The 14092-nt window shown below is 43.3% G+C and overlaps 1 protein-coding gene across 1 annotated transcript; it reads left to right on the plus strand.

Annotated features, from left to right (window-relative positions):
* The first annotated feature begins 3353 nt into the window (after window positions 1–3353).
* TMEM225B (transmembrane protein 225B) lies at window positions 3354–12507 on the plus strand. The gene is given in 5 exon segments (XM_070485369.1): window positions 3354–3581; window positions 3584–3691; window positions 5307–5515; window positions 9877–9988; window positions 12206–12507. Coding segments are annotated over 5 exon segments (738 nt in total). The 5' UTR covers window positions 3354–3445; the 3' UTR covers window positions 12379–12507.
* Window positions 12508–14092: the final 1585 nt, after the last annotated feature.

Below are 14092 nucleotides of genomic sequence, written 5' to 3' on the forward strand. Positions count from 1 at the left end.
CTCCTAGGTCAGTTTGCAGCCCAAGGAGCCACAAATTCCTGGTGGGAAAGGGGAGTGAGGCTCCCCGCGGCCCAGACGCTGCCTTCCAGTCTCTTCCCCATTCCAGCCCAGGATGCGCTTTATGTCGCCGGCTCTTCCATTGCCCAGTATGGTTCCCAGCTGTCCCAGGGGTGCGCAGGGCCTGGACAGGTGACAGGGCTGCATTCAGGCTGCCGCAGGGGGCTCAGGTCTGAGGGGCCCCCGGATAGAGGAAGCTCCACCCGAGCCTGTGGTTCTCAGATGCAGGTCCAGGCTCCACGGAGTCTGCAGCTCTTCTACTTTCCAGGGTCATAGGTCCTTTCTAAAATAATTAAAAACAAGTAAATAATAATAATTAAAACAATCGGTGATAGTAGATGACAGTTGTTTTGTCTTGGATGCCTTTGACAAAATAAAAAGTTGGCAGTCCTGTGTTCCCCCATTCTCTCTCCCTTTCTCACACATCCACATGAACACATCTGTTAGAAAAAATTCACTGGTTCCACTAAGTCCAGATTTGGGAATCAGCGACTGAACCGCTAGCTGTGGGCAGCCGGTGAGGTGGGAGGGGCATCCATGCAGGATGCTGGTCCCTATCCCCGCTCTGATGGACTGTGGGATCCAGACAGGTGATCCTTCTCTCCAGCTAGGTTTCCTTATCAGTACAAAGGGATCTACAAATCCCCTTTGATATTGACATGTCTGTGGTCCTTTGAATCTGGCCTATATGAATGTGTCCCCAAAATTGCATATCTCTGGGGCACAGTCATCCAGTACCAGCGCTGAGGGCTGTGCCATGCAGGGCCCCAGCCTATCCCCAGAGGAGACCCAGTCCTCCTCACTGGAGAGCAGCCAGGCCCCGGGGACAGACAGGCCGTGGTGCACTGGGGCATGCCTGGCCCCACAGTAACACCAGTCAGGGGAGAGGAAAGCACTGTACCATGTGACATGTTTATGTGTCTCTCTCCCCAGTAGTTGCCAAGAGCCTGGAGTTCCTGTCCTTTTTTCATCCCTGAATCCCCTCCATTGGCCTGACCTGGGCACGGGGCATCCAGGAAGTGCACAATTAATGTTTGTGGAGGGAATGGATAATGGTTGGTGGCTGGGAGGTGCTGCATGGAGTGGACAGGACCAAGCTGAACTTTGCAGGAGAGGTGGGATTTAAAAGGCTTGGAGGAGCAGAGAGGGCACCCCTTGGGATGGAACCCAGGCAAGGAGGCTGGAGGTGTTTGGGGATGACTGCTGTGTTCCAGGAGTTGAGGGAGTCATGGCCAGGGCAGAGTCAGGAAGGGTGGGTGCTTGGGGAACTTTATAAAGGGAAAACTGAGAGGATGAGGAAGGCTGATGAGATGCAAATGGGGGACAAAGGAGAAACCAGCATGAGCTCCAGGCTAGAGTTTGGGTGGTAGAGAGAATGATTGAGGTCGGGAAGACATTAAGGTTGGTTTTGGACAAGTTGAGGTTCAGTGGGGGAACAGGAAAGGGTTCAGACCAAAATGTCCAGGGTACTCCATCCCATCCAGAGGATGAGGGTCAAGAAGTAGCCATGACTCCTACTCGGAGAGTCTTAGCGCTAGGTTTAAGCTCAATGCTCTGGTCCAACGGACTTCATCATTTTAGAGTAAAGGAAACCAAAGCAGTAAAGTTCAGGTGGCTTGTCCATACAGCCTGGAAAGTGGATAGAAGATTGAAAGGGGTGCTTTGGAGAAAGGGAAGGATAAAAATTTTCAGGTGGGAAGGAGAGAAACTAGTGAATGACAGAAAGGAGGAGAAAGCACCTTAGAACATTTCCAAAGCACTCTGACAGCATGCAAAGAGGCAAGTTGTTTGTCCATTTATAAACAGCATATTTGGGTGGGAGATGCGGGAGGGCACCCACACCTCTGCCCTCTGCCATTAGCTTGTTCTGCTGTAGTGGTCAATAGCTGAAGTGAAGGGATCTACCTTGGGGCCATAGAGAGGGCTGGGTGCCCGGGCACTGAGCACAGGTGTTTGCATAGGGTGTGGAGAGCAGAAAGAAGTGCCCTTACACTGAGGGCCTTGTCTTCCACACTTACCATGCACAGCTTGAAACCTTGGTACTGCCAGGCATGGCCCTGCTTAGGCGGGAGTCTCCAGGCCTGCCTTTGGGCATGACTTGAAAAGGACTGCTGTCTTAGGGTGCCCCTCACCTCCCTTGTCACATCTCTCACCTCCTGATGTCCCCCTTCTGTACTACCAGGTGGCCAGGGTCATCACAGTGCCATCACAGGCATCTGGATGCCTCCCAACCAGGCCCGCCCTCCCTGCAGCACCCCAGGCTCCCAATCACCTCCTCTCCTTCCCACCTTGCCTCTCTCCACCTCAGGAAAACTCATTCCTTAGGGCTGCCAGGCTCGCAAAGGCAGTGAGGAAAACAGACTGTGGAATAAATCTGGTCTTAGGTTGTGAATGGCCACTAACCCCTTTTCCCACAGGGATATTTGAATTTTAAGAGAAATCTACTCCGCTCATCCTCCAACTTTAACCAAGCACCTGAGCCCCAAGCACTATGCTTGACCCCTTGGTATGCATGATTTCATTTGGCCCTCCTACTGACCTCACTGGGTAGGTGTCACAGCCTCCCTTTCCCACATCGGGGACCCAAGCTCCTGAGAGTTTCAGCAAGTTCTCCAAGGTTACATAGCTAGCAAGGGATAAAGCTGGGACAACAGTCCCAGGCTTCTAAAGCCAAGTGCAGCCAGCACTTATCTTCCACATCGCAGGTGTTCATTCAAAGGAAGACATCTTAATGACAGATGGTAGTGAAGGAGAAGATGTGAGGGATCCTTCACTGAAGGCCTTGGCCTCTGGGCCCAGAGGGTACCTAGGGCTTCAGGAGGCTCTGTGAAACTCTAAAACTATTTGTAAAACTTTCTATTTGCACATCATCTGCTCATTTTCAGCGGAGGGCTCCTCCCAGCCAGGTAGACCTCTGTCCATCTAAAACCCGGGTCCTGAGGCAAGAAGGCCAGTCACTGAGTAAAGGTACTTCAGACCCTGGCCTTAATATCTGCCCCTGGTCCTCATTCTGAAATCTCAAAAGGCAAATAGCTGACTGCAAGAGAGGGTGGTGGAGAGGTTCTTCTGTGGCCAGTGGGTGAGTGTTTACAGAATTGACCTGTTAGAACTTTAGTGCTGGAAGAGGTCTTGGGCATGGCCCAGTCCATCCTCTTCATCTTACAGAGGCAGAAATTGGATCTCAGAGAAGGGACCCCGCATGCCCAAGATCATCCCCTGAGTTAGTGGCAGAAAATCTGTTATGCACTTTTTACACCCACTGAAGAGGTGTGAAGGCTGTAGAGTTTATCGAGGCAAAGAAACAAACATTTACGGAGCGTCACTGATGTGCTAACATTTCTGCAGGCGTCATCTCCCTCACCCTGTGCTGCGTGAGAATTCGGAATAGATGCCCCATCTCTCTCTCTTACTTTCCCTTGCACAGGTGATGCTGACTTTAGAGGACAAGGAGATGAAGGGATTCATGTGGGCCACAGCCCCAGCCTTGACCTCCCTGGGCTACCTGCTCATGCTGGTGGTCTTCATCTCCCTTTTTGGGTGCGGCTGGTGAACGAGGAGTCCCGTGAAGTGTTTTCCAGGGGCCTGTTTGAGAACTGCCTCCATATCAAATGCTGGAAGCTTTGACCCTTATCTGGTAAGGAGAGATGGAGGCAGGGACTAGGGAGAGGGAGATGGGGCCTGTGTGGGGACTGGGGAGTGACAGAGGACTGGTTGGGGCAGAGAGGACAAAATTTAACAAGCCTTTAAGGGCATTTTCTCTGAGCCTCCACTCTCTTGGCGTTAGAGGAAAGTAGGCAACTGGGAAGAGGTTAATAATGTCAGGCTGACCACTAGAGTCAGGAACACATGTGTCAGCAACACAGTTTATTTCTAGGGTAGGAGTGGTTCCACCTAGGATGGGGGTGGGTCCCGGCCTACTCTTTGAGGCTCCACCATCTCTCAGGGCTGTCCTTAGCCTAGATAGACAGCACCCTTTTGGATGGGTACAGCTCCTGGTTAGCAGAGTGCAGGCTGGATTTCAGCCCCTACTTGTCTGTCGGCCACACACCTGTCCAGCTGTGGGTGGCAACTCTGCAGATAATGTGCTCAGGCCTGGGTACCACATTTTCATGGGAATGTGCACAAATATATGAGTTCAGTAGACTGTGAAGGCACTGACTCTCAAGACCATGTTTTACAAGGAAATTGGGGAGGTCATGAGGATGTCTGTCTTGGAAAAGAGGTGACCCTGGGAGACTTCGGTGCTATCTCCTGGTAATAGGAGAGGAGAGGCCACCTGGGGGAAGATGGGCCAGACTGTGTGAGCTCTTTGATCCGGGGTTCCTCAACCTTGGCACGACTGACATTTTGGGCCGGATAATCTTTGTTGTGGGGCTCTCCTGTTTCTTGCAGGATGGTTAATAGCACCTCTACTCTCTTCTACCTACTAGATGACAGTAGAACCTCCCCCCCCCCCACCCCACCCCAGTTGTGACAACCAAAATTACCTCTTGGCATTGTCAAATATCAGTTGAGAACCACTGATTTAACCCAAGGTAGATTCTAGGATATCTGGGTCTTCAGCAAACCTTTATTACTTTATCCTACCCCTAGCTGTCCATCTCTGCATGCTTTGGAGGGTAATCTAACTCATTTTAATGTGGGTCTGAATCATGCCAACAGTAGGAGAATGAATCACCCTGTCTTCAAGACTCTGGCTTTGCTATTTTGGGTCTGTCTGTTTCACTCTATTCACCAGGATGATTAAATAGGAGTGTGGGGGTTCCCAACAGAGTTCAGAACATCTTGACCTTACAAAGTTCTGATTTTCCACGGGTGACTTATTTCAGTGTAACCAATACAGATGTGATTCTTCACATTTCCACAGGCAACAAGTTTTATCATGAGAGTTTCATTTTCTGTTGTTTATTAAAACCACCGTTTTTCCTAAATGGATGACAGATGCATGGTTTCCCCACATGATTTGATACAACCAGATTCACATAATAATATTTGTTGAGAATTAGTGATTTCAGTATCTGAAATTGTCCATCTAATTTTTTTTCATTTACTTCCGTGTTGTTGGGAACAAAATAGTGGGCCCAGAACATTCCTGGTGGCAAAGTGTCAGGGTCGGAGCCTTGGTCCCAGGCCAGGCTTTAGGATCCGAGGGTGGCAGAGCTCCAGAGGCCGTCTGTGCCCAGGCTCTGTGGGACTCTGCCCTTGCGGGTCAGGGTGCCCAGCGCCAGCCTGCTCTCTCTCCCCTTCAGTGTACATCGTCCTTGGCCGCTTCTTTCTGCTGTCTGCAGTTGTCTTGTCTTTCCTCACCACCTTCAGCATGTGGTCCTTTGCTGCTCAGCTCTTTCTAAGGACCCGGAAGCACAACTTTGTGTCAGCCTTCATCAGCTTCCTCACAGGTGTGGAACTGCAGGCAAGCCTTGGGGAGGAGTCCAAAGGCAGGGAATCTGTGATGGTCTCTGTGATGTCAGGAGCGAGAGAATTTTTGGGGCCCCTCTCCTCTGTTGCCTTCTCTGTGAAGCAGCCCGCCCCCATACCCACCCCTCAGGATTTACTATGCCTCTCCTTTAGGGCTTCTCAGTTGCTCTGTACCTGCTTCTAGCACAGCCCTTACCTTGTTGGCTTGGGGTCATTGGTCTGGGAGTCTTTTTACCGTAATCTCTATCCCAGTGATTATCATAGACTCTACCACAAGAATTATAATAGAAATATATAATATAAGCAAAATATAAATATTTCTTGTCTGAATGAATGGAAGAGACCATCTCTGCCATTTGGAACCTTTTGACTTTGGGAGACTGAGCAAGGCCCTACCCTGGGAGGCTCCCATCAGATGGAGGAGATGGAACACTCAGCACGGGAAAACCAGGTTGAGTTTCATTGAAACGTCACACCCAGACGGCCCACCTGCAGTCAGCCCAGGGCACGGACACAGAGGGTACCCAGGAAAGGGATTTCTGATTACCGGCCCCTGGGAAGTGAGACAGATGGGCTTTGAGACGAGTTGGGGAGCAGGGTGAGACAGGCTTGTGCAGTGGCTCAGAGAGGGCAAGCGTTGTGGGCAGGAGAAAGGAGCCTCCACGCAGGAGTCACACAGGCTGTGGGCCACATGGCTCTGTTTGGTTAAATCTGAGGAAGGCTGGAGCAAAGGCAGGAACCACAGGAGGAGAGCAAGAGTACCCCTTTTATCTTTACACACCATGACCATCTAAGCTCTTAATCTTCTCTGATTTTGTCCCTACCCCTAACTTCTTCCCATTATATTAACCTGACCCATGATCATAATCTATTTTAACTTGATTTTTATTATACATTGAATATATAAAAAGTATTTACAATATATCCTTAAGAAACAACTAGTTAAAAATAAACTGTACACCTGTATTTCCACCATATAGTTTAAGAATTAGCCTTATTTCGTCAAATCCATTGTTTGTAAGTTACTCCCTTATTTTATGTACCACTAAGAAAGAAAAGTTGATGCCAAGTATAATTCTTGTAAGACACAGCCTCATCTCAGAGATGTTAAAATGTGAAAAAAATTGACTTGTCAAAATTAATGAAATATGGTGGAACATTAAGTATCTTTGAAGTCTTCACCCCTCAACCATGTAGCTTCTCCTCATCTCATCCTCTTCTCTCCCTTCAAGAACCAATTATTCTGAAAGTTATGTTAATCATATTTACTACACATATAAATAGCCTTAAAAAATATATTATTTAGTTTTTCATGCTTTAAAACTTTGTACAATCATACTTTATTTATTCTTCTGGAATTTGCTATATTTTATCAACATTATAACCTTGAGATTCTTCCATGTTGATATGAGGAACTAAGCTTTATTCATGTTTACCACCTTAAGTGTTTAGTTGTATAACTAAGCTTGCCTGTAAAAGAATCACAGTATTTTTCTAAGGGAGAATTTTAAGCTCATGATTCAGTTTTTTTTAATGATTATAGGACTATTCAGGTATTTTTGTATCTTCTTGAGTCAGTTTTAGTAATTTATATATTTCTATAAATTTATACATTTTATCAAAGTTTTAAAATTTATTGACATCAAGTTACTCAAAATAGTTTCTTTTTTAATTTTTTTAATTTGTGCTGCATCTGTTAGTTATGTACTTTTTTCATACTGAATTTTCTCTTTTTTCATTACCAATTTTGTCAGAGGTTTATCACTTTTTTAGTCTTTTCAAAGAACCAGGTTTTAGCTTTCTTGAACCTTTATATTTTATGTTTATTTCCTATTTAATTTTTGCTTCTTATTTTGAACTTCTCTCTTTACTACTTTTTTGCATTTATGCTGCTATTCCTTTTCCAATTTGTTAAATCAAGATCTAAACTCATCAATTATATCTTGTTTCCTGAGCAGGCATTTAAAGCTTTAATTACCCTCAAAGAATTGCTTTATTTGCGTCTCCCATTTTGATGTATAATATTTTATGTTATTGTTCTATTTAAAATATTTTCCGATTTCCCTTATGATTTCTTCTTTGATCCATGAATTATTTTAAAGTATACTTTTAAATTCCCAAGCATAGAATTTTTATTGTATCTTTGTGTTAATAATCTTAATGTAATATCAGTTTGATGATAGATCATGGTCTATGTAATCCTAATATTTTCAGATTTCTTGAGACTTGCTTTATAGCCTACTTTGAGGTCCATTTTCATGTTTCATGTTCAATGCAAACTTTTACCTATAAACATTAGATCAAGCTTATTTATTATATTGTTTAAATCTTGATTTAGAATTGTTATATCTTACTAGTGAACTGAAATTTTTATCATTATGCTGCGATCCTTTTTATTTCTAGTAATGCTTTTTGTCATAAAATCTGTTTTATCTGATATCACTATAGCTACTTATACATTTTTTAGGTTAGTATTTGCCTATTAGATCTTTTAATCTTTTACTTTAAACCTTTCTCTGTCTTCATGTTTTGGACATCTCTCATAAATTGCTTATGATTTTTTTCCCTCTAGCTTTATAATCTTTGTCTTTTAGATGAGCATTTAGTTGACTTACATATATTGTGACTAATGAAATATTTGAATTTTTCCTACCACCTTAATTTGTGCTTTCAGTTGTTTTTTCTGCTGCCAAACCCCCCACCTTTCTTGCCTTGCTTTGGATTGATTGAATTTTATGTATATAATTCTCATTACATTTCCCCCTCTTTATTTTTAAAATTATATGGTCTACTTGTGTTTGTGTAGTTGTTACTCTTGACATTTTAACATGCTTACTTAACACAGTTGAAAGTTAATCATCATATTTAGTCTCCTCAGAAATAATACAAGGACCTCCTGCCATCCTAAGTTATACGCTGTTTTGTCCAATGTCTCAGTTTCTTCTAGTTTTTAAAAAAATTCTACACATTTGGCATTATTATTATTTTATGCATTTAATATTTGTTTGTTTAAATTTACCACATATTTCGCAATTTAGTTGCTCCTCAAAGCTTCTCAGACTTTCTGTCTAAGGTCAGTATCCTTCTGCCCGAAATACATCCTTTATAATACTTTTTAATGAGGGTCAACAGAGATACACTCTCTCATATCTTGTTTGTGTGAAATTATCTTTCTTTCATTTTTGTTTGTTAAAGTTAGTTTTGCTTGAACACACGTTTTTAAGTTGACGGTTGTCCTCCCAGCATTCAAGATATTATTCTGTTATTTTCCCACCTCCATTGTTGTTGAGAAGTTGGCTCTGTAAAAATATCACTCTTTTTGAGGAAATCTTTCTTTTCTCTCAGACTTTCTTTGGTATTTTGAAGGGTATGTATATTTGTGTTATGGTTTGTTGCGTGAACTGAATCTGAGGAGTGGTGTCTTTCAGAATTTCTAGAACACTTTTATCTTCTCCCAATTTTCTTTCCTTTTTGGGACTCCAGGAAGACATCTGTTAGATCTTGTTACCCCATCCTGCATGTCTCTTGATTTCTCTTTCATATTTTCCATCTCTTTGGCTTTCTGGGCTGCATTCTGAATAACTTACTTAGATGTATCTTCAATTTCATCCATTCACTTTTTAGCTGTGTCTGATCTGCTAATTAACCTATCTATTAAGTTTTTATTTCAATTTAACTAAAAGTTGTATTTCTCCTAAATCTTATCATATTTTATACCCTCTTTATCCTTACTTATATTTTAATCTATTCTCTAAATATTGTTTTATTATAATGTTAAACATACTTCCCTTGCATTCTGGTCTTATAAGTTTAACAACCTAATTATTTGCAGGTCTGACTCTATCCACTGCTGTTTCTGTAGGCTCTCACTTGTGGTGTCTTATTTCTTGGTATGTTTTGTGTTTTTTGGTATGTGTTTGACTGTGGATGCATTTTCCTTGGAATTTTTTTGGTGGAAGCTTTTTGAGGCCTGTATTTAAAGTGTTTCCTCACAAAAGGATTTGGGAGAGTGATGTCAGCATCATGGAGATGTGAGATGCTCCCTTTGTCTCTCCCCTTCAATCTACATCTAGTAAAATATCCATAACTCAACAATAGCTCCTCTGCCCAAACACTAGGATGCTGGAGAGATCTACATATCTGTACATCTGAAGGTGGGTGGGTTGGAACACACAAAGGAGGTGGAACTGGGGGAACAGTGGAGGCAGTGCCTGCAATCCTGGCCCCCTGGCCCCCTGGCCATGGTAGCTGAGCCTGCAGCCCCAGGGAACCTGGTGGCAACAGCAGAGGCAGCACACAGGACTCCAGCTTCCCAGCCACAGCAGTGCCTGTGGCCACAGGGAAACAGGCAACAGCTGCAGTGGGGCCTGTGATCCCTAGCCACAGTGATGCCTGTGACTCTAGGCCACCCCCCTGCTCCCCGGTGTAGCAGTGGTGCCTGCAAACCCAACAACTCCAGACGTGGTGAAGGTGCCTGCAACCCTGGCTCCTCCACCAGCTTCCTCCTTCCCCTGCTGTGGGACCCTGGATGTGGTGGAGGTGCCTGCCAAGAACATACAATGGAGAAAGGAAAGTCTCTTCAATAAATGGTGTTGGGAAACTGGCCAGCCACATGTAAAAGAATGAAACTAGACCACTATCTTACACAGAAATTAACTCAAAATGAATTAAAGACTTGAATATAAGACCTAGAAGAAAACTCCTAGAAGAAAGCATAGGTAGTATGCTCTTTGACATCAGTCTTAGCAGTATGTTTTTGGATATGTCTCCTCAGGCAAGGGAAACAAAAGCAAAAATAAATAAGACTATATCAAACTAAAAGCTTCTGCTTGGCAAAGGAAACCATCAACAAAATGAAAAGACAACCAACAAATGGGAGAAGTTATTTGCAATCATATATCCGATAAGGGGTTAATATTCCAAAATATATAAAGAACTCATACAACTCAACAACAAAAAAGCAAACAACCCAATTAAAAAATGGGCAGAGAATCGGAATAGACATTTTTCCAAAGAAGACATACAGATGGCCAACAGACACATGAAAAGATGTTCAACATTACTAATTATTATGGAAATGCAAATCAAAACCACAGTGAGATACCTCACAGTTGTTGGAATGGCTATTATCAAAAATATAAGAAATGACAAGTGTTGGAGAGGATCTGGAGGAAAGGGAACCCTCGTACACTGCTGCAATGGCAATGCAAATTAGTGGAGACATTATGGAAAACAATACGGAGATTCCTCCAAAATTAAGAATAGAACTACCATATGATCCAGCTATTCCACTTTTGGGTATTTATCTGAAGAATATGAAAACACTAACTCGAAAAGATATATGCACCCCTATGTTCATTGCAGCATTATTTACAATAACCAAGATATTGGAACAACCTAAGTGCCCATTGACAGATGAATGGATAAAGAAGATGTGGTATATATATACAAGGGAATACTACTCAGCCATAATGAAAGACAAAATCGTGCCATTTGCGACAACTTGAGTGAATCTTGAGGGTATAAGCTAAATAAGTCAGAAATAGAAAGTCAAATATGAATTTCATATTATTATTTCATTCACAAGTAGAAGATAAAACAACAACAACAAACACATATATACAGAGAACAGATAAGTGGCTACCAGTGGTGAAGTGGGTAGGGGAAGGATAAAATGGATAAAGAGGGTCAATTGTATGGTGATGGATGGAAACTAGATTTTGGTGGTGAGAACACTGTAGTGTATACAGAAGTCAAATTATAGTGTTGTACACGTGAGACATATAATTTTGTAAACCAATAGTAGCCCAATTAAAAACAAAGTGGATTTGCATTTGCTTCTGCTTGGTGTTTGGGTGTACAACTAGCCTAAGATCACAAACAAAATACATAGGCATTGTGAATTTAGCTTTAGACCCACATAATAGCTAGCCTGTGTTTACAAATTCTCAGTCAATACAGGTAACTTTGAAGTTCCAGCTTTACGTGGCAGACTCTTATTAAATTCCCCATCTTGTCAGACCCTGGGCTTTTTCTCCTACTTTTTGTGCCCCAGATGGCCAACAGAATGGAAAATCAGGTCACCTGGGCTGAGTGTATATCTCCGAGGTGAAGGCTAATTGTGGGCTTGCTTAACTCTTTAGATTCCTGTTTTCACTATGGTTTTGGCTTTTGAGAATATCTTACTTTGACGCCAGCTTGGCATTGCATTAAAAAATTTGTTTCTAAAGAAATATTTTATTTAGAATTTTTGCTGTTTTTAGTCGGAGAGTATTTAGTCTGCCATAATGCTGAAAACAGAAGTTGTCTTTTATCATAGTCTTATCCTTAATACAGCATTTATTATTCACTCAAGATATATGAGTTATTTCTTATGAATACTGATTCCCTTTTCCCTTTCTTTTGCTTCTTGAGTTGGGCATCAAGAGACCTGGGTGTTGTGTTTCACCTTCTTCTCTTAAACCTTGTTTTCTTACCTATTAATGGTTAGACAGTTGCCAAGATGCCTTCCAGCACTGGCCATGGTTCTGTGATTTTACCCATCTATTTGTGTACCTGGTCTTTTGATGCATTCTGTCTTTCCTTCTGTCTCTGTAATACTCCAGGTTGGAGGGGAGAACTAGGGAGGATAGGTATAGCTCAGAGGGAGTCGCAGTAGACGAGAGAGTTCCTGACCTCTAGGGCATGGAGCTCAGCACTCTCTAACCCGACCCAAACTTTTGCTGTTACCTAGGTGCCATCTGCCTCTTTCAAGAATCAGCCTGCCTTGGCTGCCATTTGTTGCCCATTTCCCAGAATATTGAGGAGACCAAAGGGATCCTGCACCTGGTAAATCTGGAGAGTCTGGGAGGGTAACTGAGCTCAATACAAAAGGAGACTTTGCTGAAGGAAGAAACAATTGTGTAGCCCAGGGTAGTCAGTTCTCTACGCTTCGTCAAGCTGTGTGAGTATACGTGTGTTAGGTGTATGTGGCTCCCCCTTGTCCGCCAGTCTCTGCTGCTTCTGATGAGCTTCTTGGGTGTCAGATCAACCCTCCACTCCCCCATACTCACAGGGATTCTATCTTGCTCATATTTGAAATTTGATAAAAGATTTTTTAATTCTTCTGAGCTTCCTGAGTGGTTTATTTTTGCAGGTGTTTTCAGTAAAAGAAGGACTATTGTCCGTTAATCCATACCAAAAAAACCCCAAAAAAACCTAACAACAACAAAAACCACCCCCCAAAACCCCAAAGCAGCCTGGAGGGCAGGAGGGAAGGTAGGAATATTACAAAATGATCAAGTGAAGTGAGCTTTTGTAAAACAAAAACTGAACAGAATACAACGACAACAGAGGGTGTTTGAGTTAGTGATATTAAAAAGAAAAAGCGATGTCCCTAAATAAAAGCGTGACTCAGTACAGGAAACTTTCCTGAAGCACGTGTTGGAGGGAAGGTTTGGGAGTGGTTAAAGGTGAAAGCTTGCCCAAGATTGAGCTCCTAGGTCTGAAAGTCTGAGCCTAGTGAGTTTATGCCTCTGAGGAAAGCATAGGCAAGTTAGCCAGTCAACACATCGGCATTCCATCCTTTCACTCGAGCCAGAGGTCTCCTGAGGGCACCCCTAAAGTGCTCCCCTTCACAGCCCTGATGGTGCTTACAGACTGGGGAGCACTCAGCCTCCCAGTTAGGATGAGTATAGCTGGGAAGTACAAATGCTTTGGGGCAGTCGGGAGGCTAGAAATTGACCCAAGCCCTCTGCCAGCTTCATATCCACCCTTCATCTCAATGATACCAAGTAATAATGCCTCCCCACGTCTCTCTCTAAAGAACACATATGTGGAGAAAGTGCTTAGAACTTAAGCAGTGCAACTTCAAAAACCAGCTCCCTGTAGGGAGCCGTGTATGTCTTTCTGGAGAGGAGATGTGACGGACACGGCTAGAGTCAAGCGGGCTCTGTTGTGACCATTAAACAGTGTTCATCAAAGGCTGACCTTGTGCAGTGCACCATGGGGGTACACAGAGGTATCAGAACCACTTCCTGTTCTCCAGAGGCTCAGACTCAAGCAGAAAAACTAAGAGATATACACTTTAAAAACAGCCAATAAGTGTTTTAGTTAGATTATTTTTAGTCTCTTATTACATTCTCTTCAAAAGTTGTCTTGAGAGTTTCTTATAGGAATATGGTGACAGCTTAGTTCTGGTCTTCTCACTTTTCCACCTAAAAACAAAAACTATATAGGAACTATAATTGTCAGTGAAACTAAGGATAGAGAAAATCTTCAACCTCTAAAATAGGTAACTGTGGCCCACACCACCCTAAACCTGCAGAACCAGGATGGGAAGCCACAACTGGGAGATTAACATGGTGGGCACAGTGGGGTGAGTCGGAGAACATACAGAGGTGGCGAATTCCAAAAATCATGAGCAAATATTAACCTTCAGGTGACGGAGGAGGACCCACCCTGAGAAGGAATGGCCATGGACAGGACAGAGAAGAAACATGATGGGGCATGTGTGTTGGAGAGGCAGAGAAGGCATGGAACGTGCCTGGAAACCTATAAAGGGAAAGATGTAAGAAGGCACCACTTGTAAAAGAAAGATCACCTTGGAAGGCAGATAAGACTATCATTTGATAGAATTGAC

Source organism: Equus asinus, chromosome 14 (assembly GCF_041296235.1).
Source record: "Equus asinus isolate D_3611 breed Donkey chromosome 14, EquAss-T2T_v2, whole genome shotgun sequence".
NCBI lineage: Eukaryota > Metazoa > Chordata > Mammalia > Perissodactyla > Equidae > Equus > Equus asinus.